We start from the raw sequence: 27,063 nt of genomic DNA on the forward strand, positions 1-27,063 counted from the left end.
TCAGTAAGAGGAGGGATCAATTTCCTTGGGCTAGAGTAGTTAGGAGGGGGTTAAACTAATAGCAAAAGGGGAGGGTAAAAAGAGAGAAGATATGAGAACTCAGCAAAAAATCAAGCTATTGAGAACAAAATTAATCAAGGAGCCAAAGGACATGAAGAGAAGACATTCTTGAAGGGTTAGAGCCTGGCAGCCTTTGTCAAGGCAGCCTGCTTACTCAGAGCCTACACCCCATACACAGAGAACAACAAACAAACAGTCAACCAAACTATGCTCAGACAGGCCAAACACACCACTCACCAAGTCCCATTACCACCCAACACAGAGTCTGCAGCTAGTCCCTCCAAAACTCTCCTTTTAGCTGCCTCTATTTGCCTGCAGGCTATTTTCCCTCTCCTTCACTTGTGTCATGAACACAGAGCATACTGAGCATTTTGATGGAGAATGACCTCTTCCCAAACACAGAAGATATCTAGTATGAGTATCGCCTGCCAGGAACCTGATGGACAGGAAACCTATTTCTTAAAGCACAGCTTCTTAGTCTTCATTTCTGTCATCCTGGTACTAACAGAATTTATCTAAAACTATTCAGAACTACTTAAATTTTAAACTAACTATGACTGAATTAACTAGAGTAAAACTAATCTAACTAGGCACTTGAAGTACAGATCCAGGACAATCCCAGAGTAGTTCCTAATCCATCAGATGGTCATGGCTGGAAGGAATTGAGGTGAGGAACTGAGGAACACCTTTTATACCCTCAACCTCACAATCACTGAGGGGAGGAGCAAGGAAGGCACTTGAGGGCTCTAGTGGGCACTGCTAGCTAAGATTCCATCACCCAGGCTGCACCAGTTGGAGCATCCCATGACTGGGAATATGCAGAGGATACTTGGAGAAGAATTACATTATACAACGAAAACCCTGATATTCACATATAGTGGAGACCCCTTCCTCCTGCAATTTACACCGTGAAAGTGTAAACTTTCACACGGAGACTGGAAATAGCAACTGTTCCAGCCATCTCTTCCCTTACAGATCCCACTCAACCCCATCCATCACTTTGAGAAAACACGGCACTTTTAAACACCTTCTCTTCAGCAACTTAGAAAACTTCCAGAGTTCCAGTCTAAGTGGAACACTGGGAGGGTATCAAACAGAAATCTTCTCAGACTCCTGAGAATCTACTGCAGCAAGGAAGCCTGAGAAAGAGGAATTCTCTTGTGTGCAGCTTCTCCCTCCATCTGCCCCTGCCAGGAGCAAAGAAAATGGGCCATGTACCTGCATGATCCGCACATTATCAGCTCGGTGGATCTCACTTTCCTTCACCACCTTCTTCTTCAACGTTGCCAGATTTCTCTCAAGATGCTCTCTCTGCCGGGTGTACTCCTGCTGCAGATCTGTGTCAACCCCCACAATCTCCACCTGACGAGAGACAATACACAGGCTCAGAAGATGTGACACCAGAGATGCGCTCATCTACCATGGAGAGGAAAGACCCTTAACTCACCATGTCTGCCTGCTGCACGTATTTGTCGTAGAGTTCCCGGATCCCCTCCTTCAGTTTTTTGGGCTCCTGGATGAAGCCCACACAATTATGAAGATCCGTTTTAAACCGCTTCACAAGAGCTTCCATGTCTCGCTCCTGCAAGAATTATACATGAACAACCACTCAGAGCACACTGTCATGCATGAGGACCTCCTGGAAGCTCTAGCTGAATTGTTGAGAATCCTCATGTGTTCTTATTTATATTTTTTGTTTTTAAGAATGTGCCATCTGGACATCTCCCAGTTGGAGAGAGAACCTTCTTGGCCTTTGAGTGCTGTCACACTTAAGACAGTAACAAATCTTGCCAATAACCAACACTTCTCACCCCATGAGAATTGCATTGTTACTTGTACTGCACTAGTACATGGAGGCCCCATTCAGGTTAAGGATCCTGTTATCTTGGACACTGCACAAACACTAGGGTGACCAGACAGCAAATGTGAAAAATCGAGACGGGGGTGGGTGTAATAGGAGCCTATATAAGAAAAAGCCCCCAAAATTGGGGCTGTCCCTATAAAATTGGGACATCTGGTCACCCTAACAAACACATAGGCAGATGTAGTTCCTGCCCAAAGAGCTTACAATCTTACTAGAAACAAGATGCAACAAGTAAATGTAACAGGTGACAGGACAGAAAAACAGGTGCAGATGGTAGCTATGTTCTTAACTTGATGGCTTCATATCAACACCCTTCCTCATTCTCTCTGGCGCAAAGTTTCTTATTTGCTCACTCTATACCCTGCCTGCTTCCCCAATCCTATCCTTGGCTACTAAATTCCTTCATGCCCACTTTCAAACCTCTTGCTTCTTCCTCTCTGACCTTTCATACACCTCTGACGTGGTTCCTTCCACTATAAGTATGCCTTGATATCCATCCACAACTCCCCCCCTCTACCTTTCCTGACTAATTACTGCATGTCATTGCAGAGGTCCAGCCCAGATGGTACTCTTGGGAGGGAACAGGTTGCTGAGGCCATATATTCCCAAACTCTCTACCTTGGGTGTCAGAGTAACAGCCGTGTTAGTCTGTATTCGCAAAAAGAAAAGGAGGACTTGTGGCACCTTAGAGACTAACCAATTTATCTGAGCATGAGCTTTCGTGAGCTACAGCTCACTTCATCGGATGCATACTGTGGAAATCCACAGTATGCATCCGATGAAGTGAGCTGTAGCTCACGAAAGCTCATGCTCAGATAAATTGGTTAGTCTCTAAGGTGCCACAAGTCCTCCTTTTCTTTTTACCTTGGGTGTGGCAGAGAGGTTCGTTTAGCCCTCTCCCCAACTACTCTATGAATCCTAAGTGAATATACAGACCTTGCAGCATATCCAGAAGGACAATGCACACAGGCTCTGTTAGACCAAATGGCTGGAGATTCGGTACTATCTACCTCTCTGTAATATCCAACTCTCCCACAAGCCTTCATACTTGGAATGCTTGTGTCTCTGATCCCTCCTGCCAGAGCCTCTCTTCCCCTTCACTTCTGCACAGTACCCAAGAAAGGAAACTCTGTCCTCAAAGCCATGCATCTATACTATCCATGTTCCTGACAGCTTGCATTTTGTATGACTTGAGATCTCTGCCATCAAGGTTGTGCCCCATACCTTCTGCTGCTCCTTGTGCATCTCACGGTCAGTGGCCTTTAGCTTCTGTCGTAGCTCTGTGATGTTCAGTTCCAGCTGCATGTTCTGCTGGTGGAAACGTTCCAGTTCTCCCTCCATCTGCAAGGAAGCAAAAGAAGGGGATTGGGACTGTGAAAGAGACATGAGTGAAGGAAAAACACAGATTACAAAACCGAAGGGATCTAATACACAGGCCATAGAACTTCCCCAAAATAATTGCTACAACATATCTTTTATACAAACATCCAATCTTGATTTTAAAATTGTCAGTGGTGGATAATCTATCATGACTCTTGGCAAATTGTTCCAATGGTTAATTACCCTCACTGTCAAAAATAAAAGGAGTACTTGTGGCACCTTAGAGATTAACCAATTTATTTGAGCATAAGCTTTCGTGAGCTACAGCTCACTTCATCAGATGCTGTAGCTCACGAAAGCTTATGCTCAAATAAATTGGTTAGTCTCTAAGGTGCCACAAGTACTCCTTTTCTTTTTGCGAATACAGACTAACATGGCTGTTACTCTGAAAACTGTCAAAAATGTAAGCCTTATTTCCAGTCTGAATTTGCCTAGCTTCAACTTCCAGCCATTGGACTGTGTTAGAGCAGAGATGGGCAAACTACGGCCTGCGGGCCACATCCAGCCTGCGGGACCGTCCTGCCCGGCCCTTGAGCTCCCGGCCAGGGAGGCTAGCCCCCGGCCCCTCCCCTGCTGTCCCCTCTCCCCCGCAGTCTCACCTCGCCGCGCCACCAGCGCTCTGGGTGGTGGGGTTGCGCGCTCCTGCCGAGCGGAGAGGCAGTGTGTCTAGCTCCGGCCAGGCGGTGCGGCTGCCAGACATGCTGCTTTGAGTGGCACGGTAAGGGGGCCGGGGGTTGGATAAGGGGCAAGGGGTCCTGGGGGGCAGTCAGGGGACAGGGAGCAGGGGGCGATTGGATGGGGTGGAGGTTCTGCAGGGAGGATGGAGAATGGGGAACAGTGGGGGGTTGGATAGGCGTGGGGTCCCGGGGGGGGGGCCTGTCAGGGGGCGGGGTATGTGGATAGGGGGCAGGAGACTGGGAGCAATGGGGGTTGGATAAGGGGTGGGATCCTGGAAGGGGGTGGTTAGGATGGGTCGGGAGTTCTGAGGGGGGCAGTCAGGGGGCAGGAAGTGGGAAGGGGTGGATAGGGGGTGGGGGCCAGGCTGTTTGGGGAGGCACAGCCTTCCCTACCCGGCCCTCCATACAGTTTTGCAACCCCGATGTGGCCCTCCGGCCAAAAAGTTTGCCCACCCCTGTGTTAGACCATTCTCTGCTAGATTGATGAGCCCATTAGTAAATATTTGTTGCCCCATGGAGATACTTTTGGACTGTAATCAACTCAGCCTTTAACCTTCTCTTTGTTAAGTTAAATAGATTGAGCACTAGAAGGCATGTTTTCTAATCCTTTAATCATTCTGGTAGCTCTTCTCTGAACCTTCTCCAATTTAGCAACATCCTTCTTGTACTGCAGGCACCAGCACTGGACACGGTATTACAGCAGCAGTTGTACCAGTGCCAAATATAGAGGTAAAACAACCTCTCTACTTCTATTCAAGATTCCCCTGTTTATGCATCCCAGGATCACATTAACTCTTTTGGCCACAGCCTCATACTGGGAGCTCATGTTCATCTGATTATCCACCATGATCTCCAGATCTTTTTTTTAATCCATTAATTTAACATGTGCCATGTTAATTTTATATTGTTCTAGTTTTTTAAATGAAATTAACATGTCACACATTACCCAGACAGTTAGATAGTTAGCTATCCTCATGTTTAAATAAAATGAAGAAAATAATTTTCTTCCCAAATAATCTAATTTTTTCCCTCTTTGTCACTGGGGGTAGAATGTAAATATCCTGTTCTTGATCACTGCAGCTATTACCACAGAATTAGTGGGAGAAGGGAGGTGGAAACAAGAAAAACATTATCAGATCCTGTATGAGGAGTTAACTGTTTTTTTAACAATTGGTGGACAGGAAGTCAGAGTATACCATACTGATTTTGCTGGCTGTCAGCGACCCTCCAGAATGGGCAGACAAACCTTGTAGAGGTATTTCCAAGGATTTAAAAGACAGGATGAGACATTTCCACCAGTAAAACAGGGTAATTTTAAAGTAGAAACCCTTCTGCTAACTAACTCAGAAAGTGAGGAAGCTGAGCCTACTCCCACATTTTCATCTGGAGAGTTCCTGGTCCTGATGCAAAATCTTGATTTCTAGAGGTGCATCACCTTCCTCTGCTTCATCATATAAGATGTTTTGGATCAGCACAGGGGACTTATTGCTTGGTATCAGATCCGAGTGTCCCAGATCTACAGAAACATCATTGCCTCAATGCAGAACCCAGGTCGTACCTCTTGAAGGAGCTTGATATGGAAATCCTGGGGTTGGACAGTATGGCCAAGGCATCAGTGGAGGCCCTTGCCACTCCTGCCAACTTGCCCAGTCTGGTATAATATCATAGTTAGAAGGATGCATGAATTTATGATAGTCTGATTAAAAAAATACCCCTCAAGATTGAGCCTCTGGAAAAACAGTTTTCAGAGTAGCAGCCATGTTAGTCTGTATTCGCAAAAAGAAAAGGAGTACTTGTGGCACCTTAGAGACCAACCAATTTATTTGAGCGTAATAAAAGCGAGATACAGCTCACTTCATCGGATGCATTCAGTGGAAAATACAGTGAGGAGATTTATATACACACAGAACATGAAAAAATGGGTGTTATCATACACACTGTAAGGAGAGTGATCATTTAAGATGAGCTATTACCAACAGGAGAGCGGGGGGGGGGAGAGGGGGAGAAAACCTTTTATAGCGATAATCAAGGTGGGTCATTTCCAGCAGTTAACAAGAACGTCTGAGGAACAGTGGGGGGGAGGCGGGGAATAAACATGGGGAAATAGTTTTACTTTGTGTAATGACTCATCCACTCCCAGTCTCTATTCAAGCCTAAGTTAATTGTATCCAGTTTGCAAATTAATTCCAATTCAGCAGTCTCTCGTTGGAGTCTGTTTTTGAAGTCTTTTTGTTGTAATATTGTGACTTTTAGGTCTATAATCGAGTGACCAGAGAGATTGAAGTGTTCTCCGATTGTTTTATGAATGTTATAATTCTTGACATCTGATTTGTGTCCATTTATTCTTTTACGTAGGGACTGTCCAGTTTGGCCAACGTACATGGCAGAGGGGCATTGCTGGCACATGATGGCATATATCACATTGGTAGATGTGCAGGTGAACGAGCCTCTGATAGCGTGGCTGATGTGATTAGGCCCTTTGATGGTGTCCCCTGAATAGATATGTGGACACAGTTGGCAACGGGCTTTGTTGCAAGAATAGGTTCCTGGGTTAGTGGTTCTGTTGTGTGGTGTGTGGTTGCTGGTGAGTATTTGCTTCAGGTTGGGGGGCTGTCTGTAGGCAAGGACTGGCCAGTCTCCCAAGATTTGTGAGAGTGATGGGTCATCCTTCAGGATAGGTTGTAGATCCTTGATGATGCGTTGGAGAGGTTTTAGTTGGGGGCTGAAGGTGATAGACATTTCACATTTGGGGACAATGTATACCTTCAAATCAGCGGCACTGCTATGGGTACCCGCATGGCCCCACAGTATGCCAACATTTTTATGGCTGACTTAGAACAACGCTTCCTCAGCTCTCGTCCCCTACTGCCCCTACACTACTTCTGCTATATTGATGACATCTTCATCATTTGGACCCATGGAAAAGAAGCCCTTGAGGAATTCCACCCGGATTTCAACAATTTCCATCCCACCATCAACCTCAGCCTGGACTAGTCCACACAAGAGATCCACTTCCTGGACACTACAGTGCTAATAAGTGATGGTCACATAAACACCACCCTATACCGGAAACCTACTGACCGCTATTCCTACCTACATGCCTCCAGCTTTCACCCAGACTACACCACACGATCCATTGCCTACAGCCAAGCTCTATGATACAACTACATTTGCTCCAACCCCTCAGACAGAGACAAACACCTACAAGATCTCTATCAAGCATTCTTACAACTACAGTACCCACCTGCTGAAGTGAAGAAACAAATTGACAGAGCCAGAAGAGTACCCAGAAGTCACCTACTACAGGACAGGCCCAACAAAGAAAATAACAGAAAGCCACTAGCCATCACCTTCAGCCCCCAACTAAAACCTCTCCAACGCATCATCAAGGATCTACAACCTATCCTGAAGGACGACCCATCACTCTCACAAATCTTGGGAGACTGGCCAGTCCTTGCCTACAGACAGCCCCCCAATCTGAAGCAAATACTCACCAGCAACCACACACCACACAACAGAACCACTAACCCAGGAACCTATCCTTGCAACAAAGCCCGTTGCCAACTGTATCTATTCAGCGGACACCATCAAAGGGCCTAATCACATCAGCCACACTATCAGAGGCTCGTTCACCTGCACATCTACCAGTGTGATATATGCCATCATGTACCAATAATGCCCCTCTGCCATGTACATTGGTCAAACTGGACAGTCTCTACATAAAAGAATAAATGGACATAAATCAGATGTCAAGAATTATAACATTCATAAACCAATCGGAGAACACTTCAGTCTCTCTGGTCACTCGATTACAGACCTAAAAGTCGCAATGTCTCACACATACACACACACTTTGTCTCTCTCTCTCTCTCTGTCACACACACACACTGTCTTTCACACTAATCTCCCAGCACATACTTGTGGTGGTGGTGTTGTTACTACTTGATACTTCCTGCAATGCACATACACTCTGTAATTGTATTCTTTCAAAGTGCTGTTGTTTGAGTTTTTTGACTGGTCTATGCCATTCATAATTTCTATTTCTCTCTTACACATAAATTTAATTCTTTGAGTAGTGAGTACTAAAATGCCTAACCTGTCGTGGCTGAAGTAATTATCCCTATGGGTAAATTTTTAAATATATATAACTAGTTTTTTTGTTTCTGTTGGTGGCACACATCTGCACATTACCACGATAATTTGGCGCACATAACAAAATTCATTCCACATATGGATGGGAAAAATTAGAGGGAACATTGCTAGGTACCACTGAATTTTTGGGGAGAAGGGAAAGAAATTATGATGACTGGTGTGTGTGTGTGTGTGTGTGTTGCCTTCCTGGTTCTTGTTCCTGTTTTGTTGCCCGGTTCCTGCTCCTTGAACTTGGCGTTCCTGTCCCTGTTTCTTTTGCAGTGGGGAAAGCTACTCAGGGCCTATTGCTACATATCTCTTGTTCCGACTGTTATATCTTTGTTCAGGCTTTTGCTGACATAACCAGTTCATGGTTATTACATGTTTTGACTGACAATCTACTTGTGTTTCTTACTTCATTTTTTCAATCAGGGGATTGCTGTTCTGGGGTGCATCAGAATGTAGCCGTCATCTAAGAGAACTCTATCACCTCTGTTGCTGTTGTGGATCTCTACCTGAGTGGTATCCCCAATTTATTTTCTTATCGGATCTGGGCTCAGATCTGCATTGAGAGGAAGACAGCGATCCAGCTGTTCTTCCAAAAAGAAAAGGAGTACTTGTGGCACCTTAGAGACTAACCAATTTATTTGAGCATAAGCTTTCATGAGCTACAGCTCACTTCATTGGAAGCATTCAGTGGAAAATACAGTGAGGAGATTTATATACACACAGAACATGAAAAAATGGGTGTTATCATACACACTGTAAGGAGAGTGATCACTTAAGATGAGCTATTACCAGCAGGAGAGCAGGGGGGGAGGGGGGAAGAAAACCTTTTGTAGTGATAATCAAGGTGGGCCATTTCCAGCAGTTAACAAGAACGTCTGAGGAACAGTTGGGGGGGCGGGGGGGAATAAACATGGGGAAATAGTTTTCATTTGTGTAATGACCCATCCACTCCCAGTCTTTATTCAAGCCTAAGTTAATTGTATCCAGTTTGCAAATTCATTCCAATTCAGCAGTCTCTCGTTGGAGTCTGTTTTTGAAGTCTTTTCGTTGTACTAAAATGGGGCATAGGAAGCCCACCTATGTATTGAGAGAGGCCAAAGAATGAACATAAACCATTATGATCAGTGGGTAGGGTAGTGAAGCAACAGCTTGCAGCTGTTCAGGTGTCAGTTTCACACCATCGTCTGACAGAGAATGTCCTAGAAACGCTACAGCATCTTAACTACACTTGGCTGCATTCAACTTTATGTCAGCTTGTTGGAGTTGGGTTAGTACCTGATCCAGAAAAGAATCATGTTCAGGAAAGGTCTTAGTAAAGATGAGAATGTCATCCAAATAGCAATATGCACCCTGGATATTATCAAAGAGCTGAGAGACAACTCTCTGAAATACCTCCAGAGCAGAGACTAAGCCAGAAGGAATCACTGCTAGCAGTACCTCCCAAATGATGTGCTGAAAGTCAATAATAGCTGCAAACTCTCTGCCACAAGTATTTGCCAATAACTTGATTGGTAGTCCAACAGACAGAAAATTCAAGATCCACTTACCAAGCAAATCTCCTCTTTGAAGATTGGCAGTTGAAACCGCTCACATTTGACATATTTATTAAGTGCCTGTGACACGGTGTACCCGGTACACTGCTGGAGGCCCTACAGTCCTACTACACCCAGCCCCAGAAAGGAGTAGCGGAAATGGGTCCTCTAGGCCTGCCTAGAGATGCCTTGTGGAAGCAGCCAATCAGAATGGAAGCAGCCAATGAGCAGGCTCAGCTAAGAGGAGCAGCAGGGTTGTTCTTGGCTGGGACCAGAAGGGCGAGGAACGGTGCTCCTCTCTGGCCAAAGGAGCTTTACAGGCTGCATTTACTGGACCTGGGAGAGAGGACCTGAGAACTTTAGCCCTAAGGTAATGGGAAAAGGTAAAGGGTCCAGGTGGGAAGAAGCCCAGGGAATGCAGCAACAATTAAAGGAAGCCATACATGGTTGCTGTTTATAGGGTCTCTGGATTGGAATTCAGAATAGTGGGTGGGCCCAGGTTCTCCCAACAGCCACTTGCAAAGTGGCCTAAGCCCTGAGAAGGGTACAAAGCTCCTTCAGAAGCCCAAGAATAGGCTGGATTTAAAGGGCCCGGAGATGGGGCTGAAGACTCTGGTGAGGGCAGACAGTTTAGTGAACTCTTTGCTACCATGGAAGGGGTACATTTTTGACTCTGTGACTTGAATGGAAGGCTGAGCCATTGAAGACCCACCTAGTGAGGCTGGCAACCTACAGGGAATACCAGGAACAGAAAAAGATTGCAGTACCGCAACAGCCACTAGAGGGCACTTAGGAGGTGAGTGCCGCCTATCACAGTGCCCTAAAATCTGTGCGCAGTTGAATACTGGCATCCTACTTATACAAGATCACTGTGGATGAGCTCCAATCTGTAGACCCTTCCGTCTCCACCATTATCTTTCATGTGCTGCAGTTCTGCTCAGATCTTGTCCACAAGTGCAAGGAGGTAAACAACGTGCAAGTGGTATACAATGTGCAGGTGGTGCAAAGGGGTTGGCATTCAAAGCTAACGCAGAGAGAACACACACTGTCTCCATTAAATAAATTCTGGTGTCTCTGAACAATACTTCGGGCATTCCCTTCTATTCTAGCCAACATAGCCACACCTGAGGTGTCCTGTGCAAATTCATGTATAATACCAAGCTGTAAGCACAGATCATACAACAATAATGGGACAGCATTAACAACTGAGCCTTTAACAATGTAAAACTATGCCGTCCAGGCTATGACTTTGTAAAGCACAGAGATACAGCTTCACTCACTGTCTGCAAGGCATACAAATTCCAAGCTTTTATCACCACTGTACTCAGACAAATGTCCAAACTGTGAACTAACTCAGAGGGGAGAACGTTAACTTCAGCACTCATATCCACCATGCACTTGAGTGGTGTACCATTAATTTCCACAATACAGGATACCAGCTCCAGCACTTTGCCACATGAGAAGACTGTAGTAAAGGAAATATTAGAGTCTCTGGTAACAATAGTCTCATGTGGTTCCACATTCACAGTATGCACTTCAGGCCTCCTATCTCTGTGAACCACTGTACCATGTCACCCTAACTTAAAGAGGCCTTCCTTCCCACAAGCCTGGAACACAGTAGTTCTAACTGGGCAGGTAGGGAAACTGGCAAAGTGACCCATACTACCACAGGAGAAACAGTGAGGAACTACCAACTTTAGCTGCTGAGGCCTTGGAGAGAGAGTAGGTAGCATTGTATGACTGTGGGTGATGGAAGTAGGAGGAGCAGCTGATGGTTTAAATGTAGACACAAAGGTTGCAACAGTCTGAATCATAGAACCCTTTTCAGCTCTAGCCCTCTCAAATGCCTCACTCTTAGCAACCGTGACATTAAAAATTAGCATTCTAACATCTTCTGCCAGTAGCCATTTGCCCAAGCAGTCACTGACTACATCAATCACAGAAATATCCCTGAACATGATCATCATGACGTCCTCAAATTCCTGGGTCAACTGCCACAAATGACATGCAAACTCACACAAGGTTTTGTTGGGTGGCTGGTGAGCTTCAAAAAATGTTTTCCTCTTTAACAGAACAGAATTGCCAGTGCCAAAATACTCGTGACACTGAACAGTTACATAAAAGGAGAACCTGGGCTTTGAGAATCCATCATAAATATCAGTGCCATTATGGCGTAAGCAGTTCTGCAACAAGGGTAACCTAGCAACCTCAGAGTCAGCACAAGCTGCACATAGTTCAAAAAATTCCTAATAACGTATCAATTCAACAGGCTGCATGGGTTTCAGAATAGATATAGGTTTCAGAGTAGCAGCCGTGTTAGTCTGTATCCGCAAAAAGAAAAGGAATACTTGTGGCACCTTAGAGACTAACCAATTTATTTGAGCATAAACTTTCGTGAGCTACAGCTCACTTCATCGGTCAGTAGGTTTCCGGTATAGGGTGGTGTTTATGTGACCATCGCTTATTAGCATTGTAATGTAGCACAGCTTATGCTCAAATAAATTGTTAGTCTCTGAGGTGCCACAAGTACTCCTTTTCTTTTTGAGAATAGATATACTCATCACCATAATGTTACACTCTGATACATCCCAGAGCAGTAATCCCAAAAACAAAAACAAACAGACTAAGCAAGACACACAGGTAGGTTGTCAATCAAAACATGTAATAACCATAAACTGATTAGGTCAGCAACAATCTCAACAAAACATAACAGTTCAAATAGCAGATATGTAGTAGCAGGTCCTAAGCAGCTTTTCCCTGCAAAAGAAAAAGGAACAGGAACCCTGAGTTCAGGGATCAAGAACCAGGAAACAAAACAGAAACAGGAATCAGGAAGACAACACACACACCAGGTTGTCAAGGTGACCCTATAGGTGTCCTGGGAGATGGAGGTAACATAATCAAAGACTCATGTGGTGAGGAAACAGCTTTGTGTCACTTGTGAGAAGGAGAGCTTTGTGACAAATCCTTATCCAAACATCTTTCTTCTTGTCTCAGCGAAGAACCTAGAAGATCCAAGTAACACAGTTACACATGTACCTGTGTGGTACCACATAAGATGGTGCTGATGGAATACCTGGATCTGCTAATTTCTTAGGAACTAAGCAAAGAAGATAATTTGATGATACTGTCTGTTTTAGATCTCACCTCTGTGGTGCATCGAGGATCCACATACTTACAATCTGGAGGATTCCCAGAATGAGAAACAATGCCACACACCAAAAGATGTTTAGTCTTGGCCTTTTTTCTCAGAACTGAAGGTCCCAGTTCTGCAGAGGCCTCAGGTATAGACTGTCTTTTGTCCAAGACTGTTTCAATTACTGTCTGTACCCTTATTAGAAATGGGTCCAAGGGTTTTGTTACCAAATGCTCAATCTTTTTAAATCTGGAGCTTGGTGTTGATGCTTTGTAAGTAGAAGGTTTCCTGATACCAGAAGGTCCTGAAGCCCATTCAGGCCTCTTATCTCTTTTATCTGGAGCATTAGGAACCTCAGATCCACAGGTTTTAACTGATAAGGCTTCTTGCAGAAAGAGGACCTCAAGTCTGTTCTGCCTCTCCTTTCTAGCTCGCAGTGTGAAAATCCTGCAGACAGTGCAATGAGAAGGGGGTGCCCTTCTCCTAAGCACCAATCATAGGTGTCTGATGCAGTTTTCCAGGCAGGACATGACAAATATCTTTTAATCTGTATTTCTTGTTCTTCAAATCTGCCATTGCTAACAGTAATACTAATAGTTGTTAATACTTTAAGTGTTAGTAACTATATAATTATTAAAAGAGTAAAGATCTTGACACTGAAGAAGGCTCACATGCATCCATGGTCAGTGGTTGGAACTGAGGCAGCAACTGCTGCCATGCCTGTTTGTATAGCCCCACCCTCAGAATGTGCTTGAACGCTGAGAGTAGGGGTGGGGATGTGTGAGTACTCTAACAGGCATAATTAATAGAAGACTACACCATTCAACAACATCAATGGGCACATATCCCAAGAGTGGCCACTCCAAGAAAAAGGTAGTCTATACCATGGTGGCACCCTCCACTCCAACCAATAATCCACGTGCAGATATCGTTCACTGTAATACAAAGCATTCTCAGGGACTGTTTGAGAGCCCAAAAGTTTCATCCCAGATGAAGGCTGGAACCAAGTGGTCCGTGATACAATTCCAACTGTTGTTCTAATCTAGGATCCGAAACAGAAATTATGGGTGATAATAAAGGTTCCAGAACTGAAGACAAATATCTAGCTGGGGAACTGGATGGTATCTTAGGACAAGACAGGTAAGTTAACAACTGACTTTCTTCTACTCATCTTCTCATTTCTATAGGGCACATCCCTGTTCAAGGAGAGCTCTCTTTCCAGAGTCAGTAATATTGGAGCCGAATGTATGGGAGACATTGGATCTGAATAATGAATCTGAGCGTGCACTATAACAGAATTGCTTCTCCTTGGGCTGCCACCTTAACGTGGTGGAGAAGCTTGTATGTACTAAAGACCCCAAGAGCAATGCCATCGGGAGCCTTGTACTCCTGGTAGGGTCACCCAATAACTGAACTCCAGTACGCAGATCATTGTGCTGTAGTTGCACGCTCAAAGGAGGATCTACAAATAGCCCTTAACTGCTTCTCTGAAGCTTACAAAAGCCTAGGGCTAACCCTGAACATTGGCAAAACAAAAGTTCTCCACCAGCCGGCTCCCAGTCAATCATCAGACTCGGCAAGGAAGTTCTACATTGACAGAGAAGAACTGGAAGAACTGGAAAAATGTATAACACATTGCCTACCTTCACAGCCATCTCTCACAGGGGGCAAACACAGACATCGAGATTCAGCAAGCCTTGCCTTTGGCAGACTGTCTCGACAGGAGTTCAATAATCACAACATCAGAACACACACTAGACTTTCAGTTTATAAAGCGATGGTAATCCCAACTCTCCTCTATGGCTGCAAGACTTGGGCGACCTACAGAAAACATCTGAAAAACCTAGAATGCCAGCACCAGCACTTTCTCCGGAACATCTTCAACATGAAGTGGGAGGATCACCGCACTAACTTCAGTGTCTCACGGAGGCCAACACCTTCAGTATTGAGGCCCTGATTATCTAGCATCAGCTGAGATGGAGCGGGCACTGTGTGCACGTGCCTGATGCATGCCTACCAAAACAATTACTGTACCAACTTACCAAAGGAGAAAGGAAAAGGGGAGGCCAAAAGAAATGCTTTAAAGACACCCTTAAGACAAACATCAAGAGATGTGACATTGATAGCATGCACTTGGAGACAGTAGCCCAGGACAGGGCTAACTGGCAAAGACTTGTCAGAGAAGGGATGATCACTTTTGAGGAAAATTGCCTTGCCCTGTTCGCAGAAAAATGACAGAAAAGAAAGGACAGACTACTATTATGCAGCAATCATGGCCCAACCCTGTCTTCCAACATCACCTGCAATGTTTGACAATGAGTTTGCGGCCTAAGGATTGGACTCCTCCAGTCACCAAAGGACACGCACAAAAAAACAACCTGTGGAAGAGATCATCCTTGACCCTGAGGGATCGCAGACAATGATAACAGAACGGCCAGAGCTGTAGTGGCTCTCTCCTTGTTTCCTCAACTAATGGGTCCAGTACATGAGGATCTGGTATAATGAACAAGTCTGCTGCTGAAAGAGGATGTCTGGAGTCTTTACTGCATGCTTGTCTGCTTGGTTCCAATATAATGGGATCTGGAGAGATCTGCAGTTGTGGGGCAGCTCTGCTAACAAAGGGTCTATCCCCTGAACACTTTTTAGTCTTAGCTCCCTGAGATAAATGTTTTGGGTCCTTTTTCTGTTTCTTTGAAGTTGTGTCCAGCAAACTAGATTGCACCAATGCAAGTACCTTGTATTATTTAGTTCCCAACTTTGAGGCATTTGATGCTGGAGCAGGTCTAAGATTTTTTCTGGAGCCACCTGTCTTTTCAGCACTGACAGGTTTTATTGCAAGGGCTTCCTGAAGCAGAATGGCCTTCAGTTTGTTCTGCTTCTCCTTTCTCGTCCTTCTTGTAAAAGCAATATATCTAGAACACCTAGAGAGTGTCACTCTCCAAGACAAGTCAGGCACCAAGTGTGTCAATCTGATGACAGATATGGCACTGGGCTTGAGGCATGCTGATTGAACCCTGATCTCTTTGCTTTTAGATTCACCGTCTCTCTTGGTTCCGAAGATAATTTAAAAGTAATCTAACATCAAAAACTTTAATAATAAAACCAAAAACCTACACTAAAATATCTAAAGTAAAGTGATTTAAACTATTATGTAACCACTAAGCACACTACATAAAAGGGGTCTGGGGTTCTTCCTGGAGCTGTTCCTGATCTGTCCCAGCTGGTGGTGGGAAGGAATGAGGTGGTTGCAGTGCCATGCCATTCATTGTAGCTAAACTCCTAGAATGTTCAGGAACAGATGGGGGAGGGGTGCATGAGAGCACCAACCAGCATTATGAATTAAATTCCACCATCTGAACTGCATGAATCTGCTGCATCCCAAGCATGGAAATATGAGGAAGCCATTTGAAGAACTATATAGGCCTAAGGTCTCCAAAGGCTTCAAAAGTTTAGGTGACTTCCTAAATGTCTTAGTTCTAACCAAAAATTTTAAAAACCCCTCAACATCTGGGGACTGGAGACTAGTTTCTGCGGTGAGAGTGAAGATTTGGAAAGAAAACAATGGGATTAACAGTCTGATGTAAGTGGAAGTCAAACATTCATTCACATAAAATTTTGAATGAAGAATTCCCATAGGTTAGTATGTACAATTTGATGTCTTATTAAGAAAATGAGTTACACCCTCCTATGCAGAGTTTGGCATTAACCATTGTTTGAAACAGGACACCACACTAGTTGGGTCTGATCCACTGCGGCAATTCCCATGTAAACGAAGGTCATCTCAGGGACTTGGTATAAAGGGGAAGGGGTGGCCAATGTGCAGAAGTCATTTTATTGGTAACAAAGAAATCAAGTTTGGATTAAGAGTGAGTCAATACTTTATGCTCATTAAAGAAGGCAAATCAAAGGACAAATGTGGTGCAGTCTCCTAGTACATTTGGCCTATCATCTCTTTGAACAGAGGGAGGGCTGGGTGGCAGGGGTCAGAAGATTGCACTGCTCACCTCCTGGATCTGCTCCTTCATTGCTTTGATATCATTCTCACGGGGTTCTATTTGCTTCTTCAGCTCCTTTATTTTATAATCCAGTACAAACTTGAACTTTTCCAGTTCCTGGTTTTTCTTTTTTAGTTCATAAATCCGCTTCTCCTGGGACAAGTAAACATATGTACAAGTCAGTGCTCTCTGCAAAGAATCAAAGCAGGAGGCCAGTGAGAATCAGACACAGACCTCTCAACCAGATCCCTGGAGTGATGTCTGGATGTTGAGGGGAAAAAAGACACCGTAGCCACAGTTCCTCAGAGAAATGGAAATGGAGATGAGACCTTAAGTCACAAATCCCATAGAGAGGGACAAAGAACAAGGGGAAGGGAATGACTATATAAATATCAGTTACAAAATCCAAGGAAGGGGTAAGTAGCTCGAAATCCTGAGCTACAGATCCCCAAGGAAAGATCTCGGGGGAGAGGAGAAACATAGAATATGTCTAATACAGCAACTAGACACCCTTGGCTGGCCTGTGCTAGCCGACTCAGGTTCATGGGGCAGGGCCTGCAGGGCTGTTTCAGTGTTATGTAGACTTCTGGGCTCGGACTGGAGGTGTACTGTGAGGGTTCCAGAGCTCAGGCTCCATCTTGAGCCCAGAAGTCTGCACAGCAATGAAACAGTCCCGCAGCCCTGCGAGCCCAAGTCGGGTGGCATGGGTCAGCTGCTCTCTTTGCTGTGTAGACATACCCACAGAGTCCTCAACTCTAGGTTGTAAGCTCTTCTTCAAGGCAGGGATTGTGTTCTTGTTCAAGTTTCTTCAGAGCTTAGCACATAGGACCCAGATACTAATTAGAGTCTCTGAGTGCTATAATTCAAATAATTGTAATACCAATAGCAGTGTTTGAGTGAGGGGATGGTGACAAAACTCAGCTACTCAGACGGTCATAGCTCTGCCTCACCTTGTCTTGGATAGTCTCATCTCTTTCTTGAATCTCTCTCTTCAGTCCCAGAATATCCTTCTCTAATGACTTAATGACACTTTGCAGCTTCTGCTGTTCCATTCTCATTGTCTCAATGTCATTGCTGCGCTCTTCAATCTCCTTCTGTAAGCTGTTGAACTAGACACACACAAATACTAACTTTCTGCAACTGCCATTCAATTTAAACATCCTACTTTGGCTGATTTCTTGTAGGCAATGTGGCAGAAGTGAGTTATGAGAAGGGATCTGAAGGATGAGAGAGTAATGAATTTAATAATCAGTTCAGGAAGAGCATTTCATGTGATGAGGCAGCATGGAAGAAAGCAAAGGGGGAAAACAAGTAACAAGAAGAGCCTTGAAGGTCAGAAGAAGCTTTGAGTGGATACAGTATAGAAGATAGCAGCCAGGAGCAATAGGCAAGGAAGACAATGATCTCAATAGTTACATTGTGTATGGATTGGAAGGGGGCAAGGTGGATGTCAGGGAAGCTAGACAGGAGAAGATGTCAATTAACAAGATGGGATGATGACTCTGCATAAGAGTTTTAGTGGCATGAACAGGCAGAACATAATACTTGGGCTAGCATTAATTTAGCTAATGCAGCTAAAAATATCAGTGAAGACACAACAGCATGGATCCCAGCATGAGCTAGAAATCCAAGTATATATCCAGGGTTCTGGGTGAGCTTGTACAGTCTGAATTGAAGCCCATGCCACCTTACCTTCATTGCTATTTTTAGCCACACTAGCTAGATTAAAGCTGGGTATGAATACCCAAACTGCAATCACATCTCTCACTGCAGTATAGAAATACCCTAACTGGCCAGAGTCTTGCTAATTGCACATTGGTGCTTCTTGGCAAAGTTTTGAAAACAGGAGAGGCTCCTGAGCCATCGGCAGACTCAGGAAGACCATATCATGCTCTGCTTATCTTCAGATCTTCACAAGAGAAAAGGCTATTTCTTTTCTCTTTTTTAATGAATGCTTAAATTCTATCTCTGGTATAAACACAGAAAATTCAACTCAGATACATAAATTACACCCAGTGAAGGTGCAGTCACAAAGCACTGCAGATCTCCTGGGAAACTGTGGTGAAGGCTTTATGGAGCAGTTTGTGTGCTTTTATGGAGGAATATGAATGAAGAGAGGGGATCATTAGGAGTATAAGAAAAGGAGACTGTTCTATGGATAGATTGCAATGTGGAAGGAAGCACAGATAGGAGGAAGAGTAGATACTAAAGATGTACTTGGATTCAAATGCAGGCTCTCTCCAAGCACAGAATCAGTGACCACAAACGACAGGTAGATTTGTGACACACAAAGCACAGTCTAAACCCTGAGAGGAGCGACTGTGCAGCTAATGTGACAGAAGAGATGGAGACAGAGACACTTTCTACTTCAATGTCCCAAATACAAATAAGAAAGATATTTCCTCATATTACCAGGAACTGGAGAGTGATGTGGAAAAACTACCTGACCCTGGGAGAAAGTAAAGATGACGGAGATGGCTCCATGCTATGTAGCAACCTGCCACTATATCAGGAATGGTAATCAGGACAGAACCTACAAATGGACATAATGGATCAAACCTCAAATACAGTACATAATCTTATCCTGCTTGAGTTGTACCTGCCCCGAGAGAGATCTGAGAGGGTATGAATTTTCCTTACACTTTGGCAACAATTGTATAGCTTGTCATTCTAATACAGTCATATTTACTTGAAAATTGTTTAAGTGTCACGATGATGACAAACATAACTTTCTACAAATATCTGAGGAGTATAAACACCAAGGAAGGAAAGGAAGTGTTTACTACAAAGGGGTGAAAATTAAGGGAAATGGGATAAAACTGGACACAAAGTTTGGTTGAATACCAGGAATACTTTCCTGACAATAAGATATATATCAAATTGTGGCAAAGTCTCCTGAGAAGCATGAGAAAGTTTAATTGCAAGAGATGGGACTATCTATTATTGTTACTAATTATTTATATAGTGCCCCAAACTGTACTAGATATCAGTAAACTTAGTAGAGGGAAAAGTTCTGCATTGCCCCTGTGGCGGGGGGAACCTATAATTTCTCTTCTCCCTTTAATCTAGTCACTGTTACACCAGAATGTAGCTTCTTTTTTTGCTCATAATATTGTAAGGGTCCCAAGCTATATTATAGAAAGGAGCAGTTGCCCTTTTATACATCAGTAAAATGCCGTACATGTCTAGAAATAGACTAGTACTCCCATTGAACACATTCTACACTCAACTCAGCTTTAGTATTCCAGGGTGCCAGATCAGATTCTCTTAGAGAATTGAAATTACCTTCTTCCTCATGATTCCTGTCTCTCCTTTCAGCCGCAGGTTTGATTCTCTCTCTTCCCGAAGTCGTCTCTCATACTTGATTTTGATTTCCTGGATTTCCCGATCTTCATCTTCTTCAATCTGTTTCTTAGTTTCTTCAAACTCTTGAAGCTGCTGCCTGGCGTCATCCTGTGCCTGGAATCAGGAAAAGAAAATTGGAGACAGAGGTGGGAGGGCAAGGATCTCTAGCATAACTATCAGACTTTGTATTTTCTTCAGTTTCTTCTCAGAGGTGACTGGGAAATAGTAGCAGTGGGTCCATGAAATCTGAGCAAGCTATTGGCGATGGGGAAGAAGAGTTACTTACGTACTTATCTGTAATGATTATTCTCCTCTGAGCATACATATACTTTAATGGATCCCTGAGCTTTGACTGTACTAATACTATTTAAACAAATTCCAATTCTAAGATGATTAAATTTCTTTCAAAAAATTGTTAACAGACTGTCACAGGGTGGTGGGCCCCTGTCAATTAAATACATCCAGCTCTTCTGTGCCGGAAGAGGTGCTCCTAGTTTGACCAGTTAGGAGGGCAGGGAAGTACCTGGATCTATACAATATCAGGGAAAGTCTGAGAGAGCAGAGAGACCCGGTGAGTCAGGACTGCAAGGAACAATCAGGAAGAAGACAAGTGAGAGCTGCCTGGTCAGTCAGTCAGTCAGGACACATGAGAGCTGTCGGAACCCAGAAGTAGTTTTTTGTGGGAAGGCTGAAGGCAGGCAGAGCAAGTGGGATTTGCTGGCTGATCTCCCCAGGCCAGAGACCCAGGGGCCAGAGAAAGCTGAAGGCAGGAAGAGCAGCCGAAGGAGGTGCCTGCTGGCTCTAAGCCAGAAAGCCTGAGTTGAGGGTCGGAGAGGGCTGAAGACAAGGGAGTAGTCAAGACAAGTAGGACTACAAGTAGGACAAGGGAGTAGTCAAGACAAGGGTGTAGTTGGAAGAGGGCCTGAAACATAAGGCCTTGTATCAGAGACCTAGTGTGAGGCCTGAGGCCAGAGCTAAAGTAGTTAAAACTTTGCTGATATCAAACAAAGTTAAGTTGTGAGCAAGAGGCCCTGGCTCTTTTGGCAGTATAGGGCTGATATTGCAAAAACATCTATTCCTAAGAGTTGCTAGGCACAAAGCACTCATGCAAGCACATTCCAGAAAGGTGGTACCAGAACACCCTGATACCAAACACATTCCCCAAAGAGAAAAGGAACATGCTGACCCATCTTAAGGATAAGGTCAGGATGACAGCATGATAAATAGAGATGTTTTGATCGAGCCTACAGGTACAAGGCAATGGGTGGCACCTTAATACATCAGGGGTGACACATAACTTGTTTGTATTGGTGTATAAATATGTATCTCAGAGGCAATGTCTTTGTCTGGCCAAGGGGAGAATGGAAAGTCCTGCCATTCACTGAGCTGGTCCATTGTCACTGGCATACATGTGTTAGTGTACCTGTAACCATTGAGCCTGGGCATTAGCACCATGCCTTGTCGCCAATAAATCTGACCAAGTTCCGTCGCTGAAAACCAAGTCTGTGGATTTACTGGGTGATATGCTCGAGGTCTGCTGTGCCAGTTGTCTGTGCAGAGCTGGGACAGCACACAGAGCGAACACACGCATGCAGCCGAACATCTGATGACAGAGGGGCTTACCTACTTATACCTGCATAATGGAGAGCTGGACCCAGAGGGACAGTGAGAGTGCCAGAGTGCTTAAGGGATGCTCCCCTGGTAAAGATGACCTCTCAGTAAGGCTGTGGGGAGTTCCCCCTGGGAAAAGCAGGGTTGTGCTTCAGCTAGAAGGGCAGGGGGAGGCTGTTCCACAGAGGGACAAAAAATGACTGACAAAGAGTCTGGGGGTGACAGCTGGAGCACTGAGGGCAGACTTTTAGCATTCTAGCAGCATAGGGACAGAGACACTCCCTACTGGGTTCAGGGATTTAGAACTTTGAAGTGTAGGAGTTCCCACTAAGCTCATGTACACAGGTCTGAGTATGGAGATCTATTAAGATGGGTGTGGCATTATGCCCCGTATTCTTCTTCATAATATTAATATGATAGTAATAGTAATATGATATGAGTATGGCATAATTATAATGTATTTTGTGCAAGATAAGGCATGTGAGATATCACTGAAAAGGTTATAATTTACTGAATCTGATTATCCTACTTGTATACATGTATCATTTTTGTATCTGAAGTTAGGAATATCGACTGTGTATCTGTATTACAAATACGTTTACACCTGGGGAATGCCCACTAGGCAGAATGCAATCAGTCTAGATGGATGGCTGGGAAGGGCCATTAGAGAAAACAACAGCCTTAGAAGAAGTTTATCTCCCACCGGGGAGCCTTTCTGAGGATGCTACAAACGGAGTCGGAGTCATGGCTGCTGTGACATGACAGGGTCATGTGACCAGATCACCTGAAATTGGACTGCATCTTGGAATACCATTGTTTTTCCACTGACTGGGCGTGGGAGCCAAGCTGGAGACAAAGGGTTCCTGCCATATGCAAAAGCTATTTAAGGCAAGGGAATGACATAATTGAGGTTCTTCACTGACTCCCTGCCCAAAGGAGACTCTTGGAAACACCTGAGGAACAAGGACTGAACTGGGGGGAAGTGCTGGACCCAGGCTAGAGGGATTTCTAGCCTGCAAGAGGATTACCTGGGGTTTTTAAGCTGCAAGCAAGAGCAGCTGGCCCTTTAAGAATCTCTGCAACCAGCTTAAATCATCATTTAGGGTGAGAATTTGCTACTCATATCCAATCTCTTAGTATATTACGCTTAGATTGAGTTTTTGTTTATTTGCTAGGTGTCATGGAGCCACTGGGCCAATGCTCTGGAACAACTCCATATGAAGCTAGTCAGGACTCTAGGGGAGCATGCCTCCTCTCTCTGAGCATATGGTCGCCAGGGCAAGAAGCTTACACAGCTTTGACCTTCCTGGGTCTGACCTCAGCATTCAGCAGACCCTTCCACACTGTGCGCTTCCCGCAGCAAGTCCACCAGGGCGGGGCTCCTGGGGAAGCCAGAGGGCCCTGCAGCCCAACTCTGCAGTCAGACGTGACTCTCAGCCAGCATAAAATGGAAGGTTTATTAGTTGACAGGAACACAGCATAGAACAGAACTTGTTAGCACAGAAATCAGTGACTTTCAGCCAAGTCCATCTTGGGGATTCCTGGACCAGATGGCCCGGATTCCCCCTCTTCCAGTCCCCAAAAAGGACTGCCCATCTTCCAGTGACCCGACCTCAGACACCCCCGTTGCTCCTCGTCCTTTCTTCGTCTCACTTCCCAAGCCAAGAGTCACCTGGTTGCATTCCCCTCCTGGGTCTCGGGTTACGAAGGGCACCGGTCATAGCATACGTGCAGACAGCTGGAGCAGCCTCGCCTGCCCCAGAGGTCTCAGTCAAAGTCACACACCCCTATTCCCACCACCAAGGTATTGGTGCAGCACACAGGGAAACTGAGGCACACATTATTCATGCAAAAAAGTAAAACTCACATAGGCTCAACAGTAAGATTCACATACAACATAACAAGGGAAAATCCCCACTTTGTCACACTAGGTAATCTGCTTTGATCTGTTTGCTATCCCTTATAATCACTTAAAATCTATCTTTTGTAGTTAATAAATTTGTTTTTGCTTTATCACAAACCAGTGCATGGAAGTTATAATTTGGGGTAAAAAGCTCTTGTATATTTCCTCTCCACATTGAGGGAGAGGGCGAATTTCATGAGCTTACGCTGTACAGTTCTCTGTACAGTGCAAGACAGAGAAATTTTGGTTTTACCCTCCAGAGGGGGGTATGCACTTGCATATCTGGGGAGTTCCTTAGCTGAAGCCTTCCCAAGCAGAGGAGATCAGAGCATCTGTATGTTTCGGCAGCTAGGTGTGTCCCTACCTCTGTGTGTGCTGGTGAAGGTGTAGACTGGAGCCTGGGAGAAGGCTTGGCAGGCTGGTCACAGCAGTACAGGGTAAAGGGAACCCAGGCTGGTGGGTCAGGTGGGCTCAGTGGTACCTCAATTCCAGATGGCACCCTGGGGGGAACCCATCACAGTGAGTATCTTGAGAATGGGAGACTCTAGGTAAATAACTCTCCCTATAACCATGTTGAACAGTTCCCAGGACAAGCAATGAAGTGGGGACTTCTCAGAAGCACGAAAAACAAGTAATCTTGACACAGAAGGAGAAAAGGTCAAATTGTTTGGCAGAGAGGGGAAAGAATAAAATTGGAGAAAGTCCAGAAAAGAGCAACAAAAATGATTAAAGTTCAGAAAACATGGCCTATGAGGGAAGACCGAAAAAACTGGGTTTGTTTAGTCTGGAGAATAGAAGAATGAAGAGGGACATGATAACAGTTTTCAAGTACCAAAAAGGTTGTTACAAAGAGGAGGTAGAAAAATTGTTCTTGTTAACCTCTGAGAATAGGACAAGAAGCAATGGGCTTAAATTGCAGCAAGGATGGTTTAGGTTAGACATTAGGAAAAACTTCCTAACTGGTAGGGTGGTTAAGCACTGAAATAAATTGCCTAGGGAGGTTGTGGAATCTCTATCAGTGGAGGTTTTTAAGAGCAGGTTAGACAAACACCTGTCAGATGTTAATAGCTGATACTTAGATGTTAATAGATAACACTTAGTCCTGCCATGAGTGCAGGGGATTAGATTAGATGACTTCTCAAGGTCCCTTCCAGTCCTACGATTCTATGAATAAAAGAGTCATACAGACAGGTAGAGATCCTAAGGCACACCCTTCCAAACGGATGGAGACGCAGGAAGAGAAATATCACGGGCAGACAACTGCCTTAGAATGGTACTTACTGAAGGCATATGCCCCAGCTAACTCAGAAGAGCAATAAGAAAGCCCCTGCTTCCTGAGCACTCATTTCCCCGCTATCAGGGACAGGGCCCTACGTGCAGAAGGCACACCTCCCTTGGCTTTGGAAGACGTGTTACTACAATTAGAAATAGGATACAGTCAGGAGCCCAAGGCATGTGTGTAGTTCATACCTCCTCCAGCAAGGTGGTTTTCTCATGCAGTTTTGCCTCATAATATTCTGTCAGCTCCTCCAGGGCCTGGTTCTTGGTCTCCTCCATATCATGTAGCTGCTTCTCGTATTCCTCCTGCATCCGCTGGGATTTCACTTGCAGCTCCTGGTATTTTTCATATTCTAACAAAAGTTTCTGGTTGTTGCCAGATTCTGGGAACAAGATGGAAATGACCATGCTAACGGCAGGAAGATATGTCCTATTCTTCTATAAAAACAACGAGGAGTCCAGTGGCACTGTAAAGATGAACAGATTTATTTGGGCACAATCTTTCGTGGGTAAAAAACCCACTTCTTCAAATGCATGGTGCCCAGGTGCTGCTGTGGGGAGAGAGAGCTGGTCGGGGGGAGGTCCTATCTCCCTGCTGTAGCTCTGGGACAGCCTGCACCCCAGAGCCCACATCCCCAGCCAGAGCCCTCACCCCCCAAACCCAACCCTTTGCCCCAGCTCCATCCGAGAGCCTGCACCCCAACCCTCTACCCCAACCCTGAACTCCTCATCCCTGCTCGCACCCCAGAGCCCTCACACCTCTGCACCCCAACCCTCTGCCCCAACTCTGAGTCCCCTCTCAACCCTCTGAACCCTTTGGCCCCACCCCCCACCAAATGAATTTTGTTGTGTGTCACACATCACCTCCATATAGGTGCATATAACAAAATTCATTCTGCACATGTGGGAGAAATTAGAGGGAACACTGATCTTAAATATGACTTTTGGGCCTAGCTACTTCTGTGCTGTGCAGGGTGCACTGCATACTGGTTTCCTCACTGAATGAGAGGTAAGATTGTGTCATTTTTACACAGTCAGTTTGTAGAGGAGAACTGTACTTGAACAAGCATCACAGTTTCACTCTCCTCTCTCCTTGTGATGTGCTCAATCCCAAAGCATGAACATCTGCTGTTGCCAAATGTCACTGCCTTGCCTTTCCCCGTATCTCCAGTGCTTCTTTGAATTCCTCCATTTTCCTGGCACTCATATACATAGATTTCTCTACTCCGTTGCTGTAGGAGTCTTCTGCCATTCCAGTCTCCCCAGGTGCTACCTAGATGTTCCCCCAACCTTCCTTACCTGCCTGTCATTCCTTATTGCCCCACCTCTCTGGTTCATACCTGTCCCTTCTTACTCTTTGTTTTTTTTCAAATTGAGATCACATTTTGGGTGTTACCACAATACAACTCAATTAAAATAATTCTAGATAATAACAGCGATACCCGGCATTCCTTAAGGTTTTGCACCATTTCGCTCATGTGCCGCACATTTTTTTTAACGGACTTTCCCTCTCCACTTCATCATTTGCCATGAGTTCAGTGCAGTTCCTCCCATTCCGTACATATTTCTATGTGTACATATTTCTATGCGTACATATTTCTATGCGTCCTAACCTAGGTCCTGCACCTCCCTGGACTGTTTTTCCATCAGCTCAGACAGCTGCTCCTGGTACTGCAGTTCCTGCTTTTCTTTCTCTGCCTTTAACACCTGGAAAAAATATAAACAGATGAAGTTTTCATCTGAAAACAGCAAACCAACCTCCAAATCCCTCAAATGCCTGCCTAGGGTGGGGAATAAATCAAAGAAAGAGTGGACTGTGTAGCTCTGCCCTTTTCAGAGTGAGACTGCAGGGGTCACTAAGATAACAAAGCCTCCAGGGCAAATGAATCCAGAAGGGACAGACTAAAAAGCAAAAGGAAAACCAAGTTACAGAGTAGTAAATGGAGTTCTTAGAGTATAGCATAAAGCAGTGGTTCTCAACCTATTTACCATTGTGGGCTGCATGTGTGGCCCACAATGGATTATGTGGGCCACCTCCAATACTACCTGCATGGCCCTGAGGATGTCACATGGGCCGCAGCTCTGTGCCGATTGGCCCGCCGGTTGAGAACCACTGGCATAGAGCTACATAGATCTCTATCT

The 27,063-nt window shown here is 44.8% G+C and overlaps 1 protein-coding gene across 2 annotated transcripts in view; it reads right to left on the reverse strand.

Moving 5' to 3' along the window:
* CFAP57 (cilia and flagella associated protein 57) overlaps positions 1-27,063 on the reverse strand; it is a 127,059-nt gene that overhangs the window by 19,362 nt on the left and 80,634 nt on the right. For both annotated transcript variants that reach the window (XM_037908028.2, XM_043521515.1), the window contains 8 exons: positions 26,535-26,628; positions 25,114-25,304; positions 20,070-20,243; positions 17,735-17,893; positions 16,794-16,937; positions 3,149-3,265; positions 1,508-1,642; positions 1,279-1,422 (listed from right to left, as the gene is read on the reverse strand). In XM_037908028.2, the coding sequence (XP_037763956.1) occupies positions 1,279-1,422; positions 1,508-1,642; positions 3,149-3,265; positions 16,794-16,937; positions 17,735-17,893; positions 20,070-20,243; positions 25,114-25,304; positions 26,535-26,628 (1,158 nt within the window). The remainder of the gene's footprint in view (positions 1-1,278; positions 1,423-1,507; positions 1,643-3,148; positions 3,266-16,793; positions 16,938-17,734; positions 17,894-20,069; positions 20,244-25,113; positions 25,305-26,534; positions 26,629-27,063) is intronic.

This window comes from Chelonia mydas, chromosome 8, assembly GCF_015237465.2.
Source record: "Chelonia mydas isolate rCheMyd1 chromosome 8, rCheMyd1.pri.v2, whole genome shotgun sequence".
Lineage (NCBI taxonomy): Eukaryota > Metazoa > Chordata > Testudines > Cheloniidae > Chelonia > Chelonia mydas.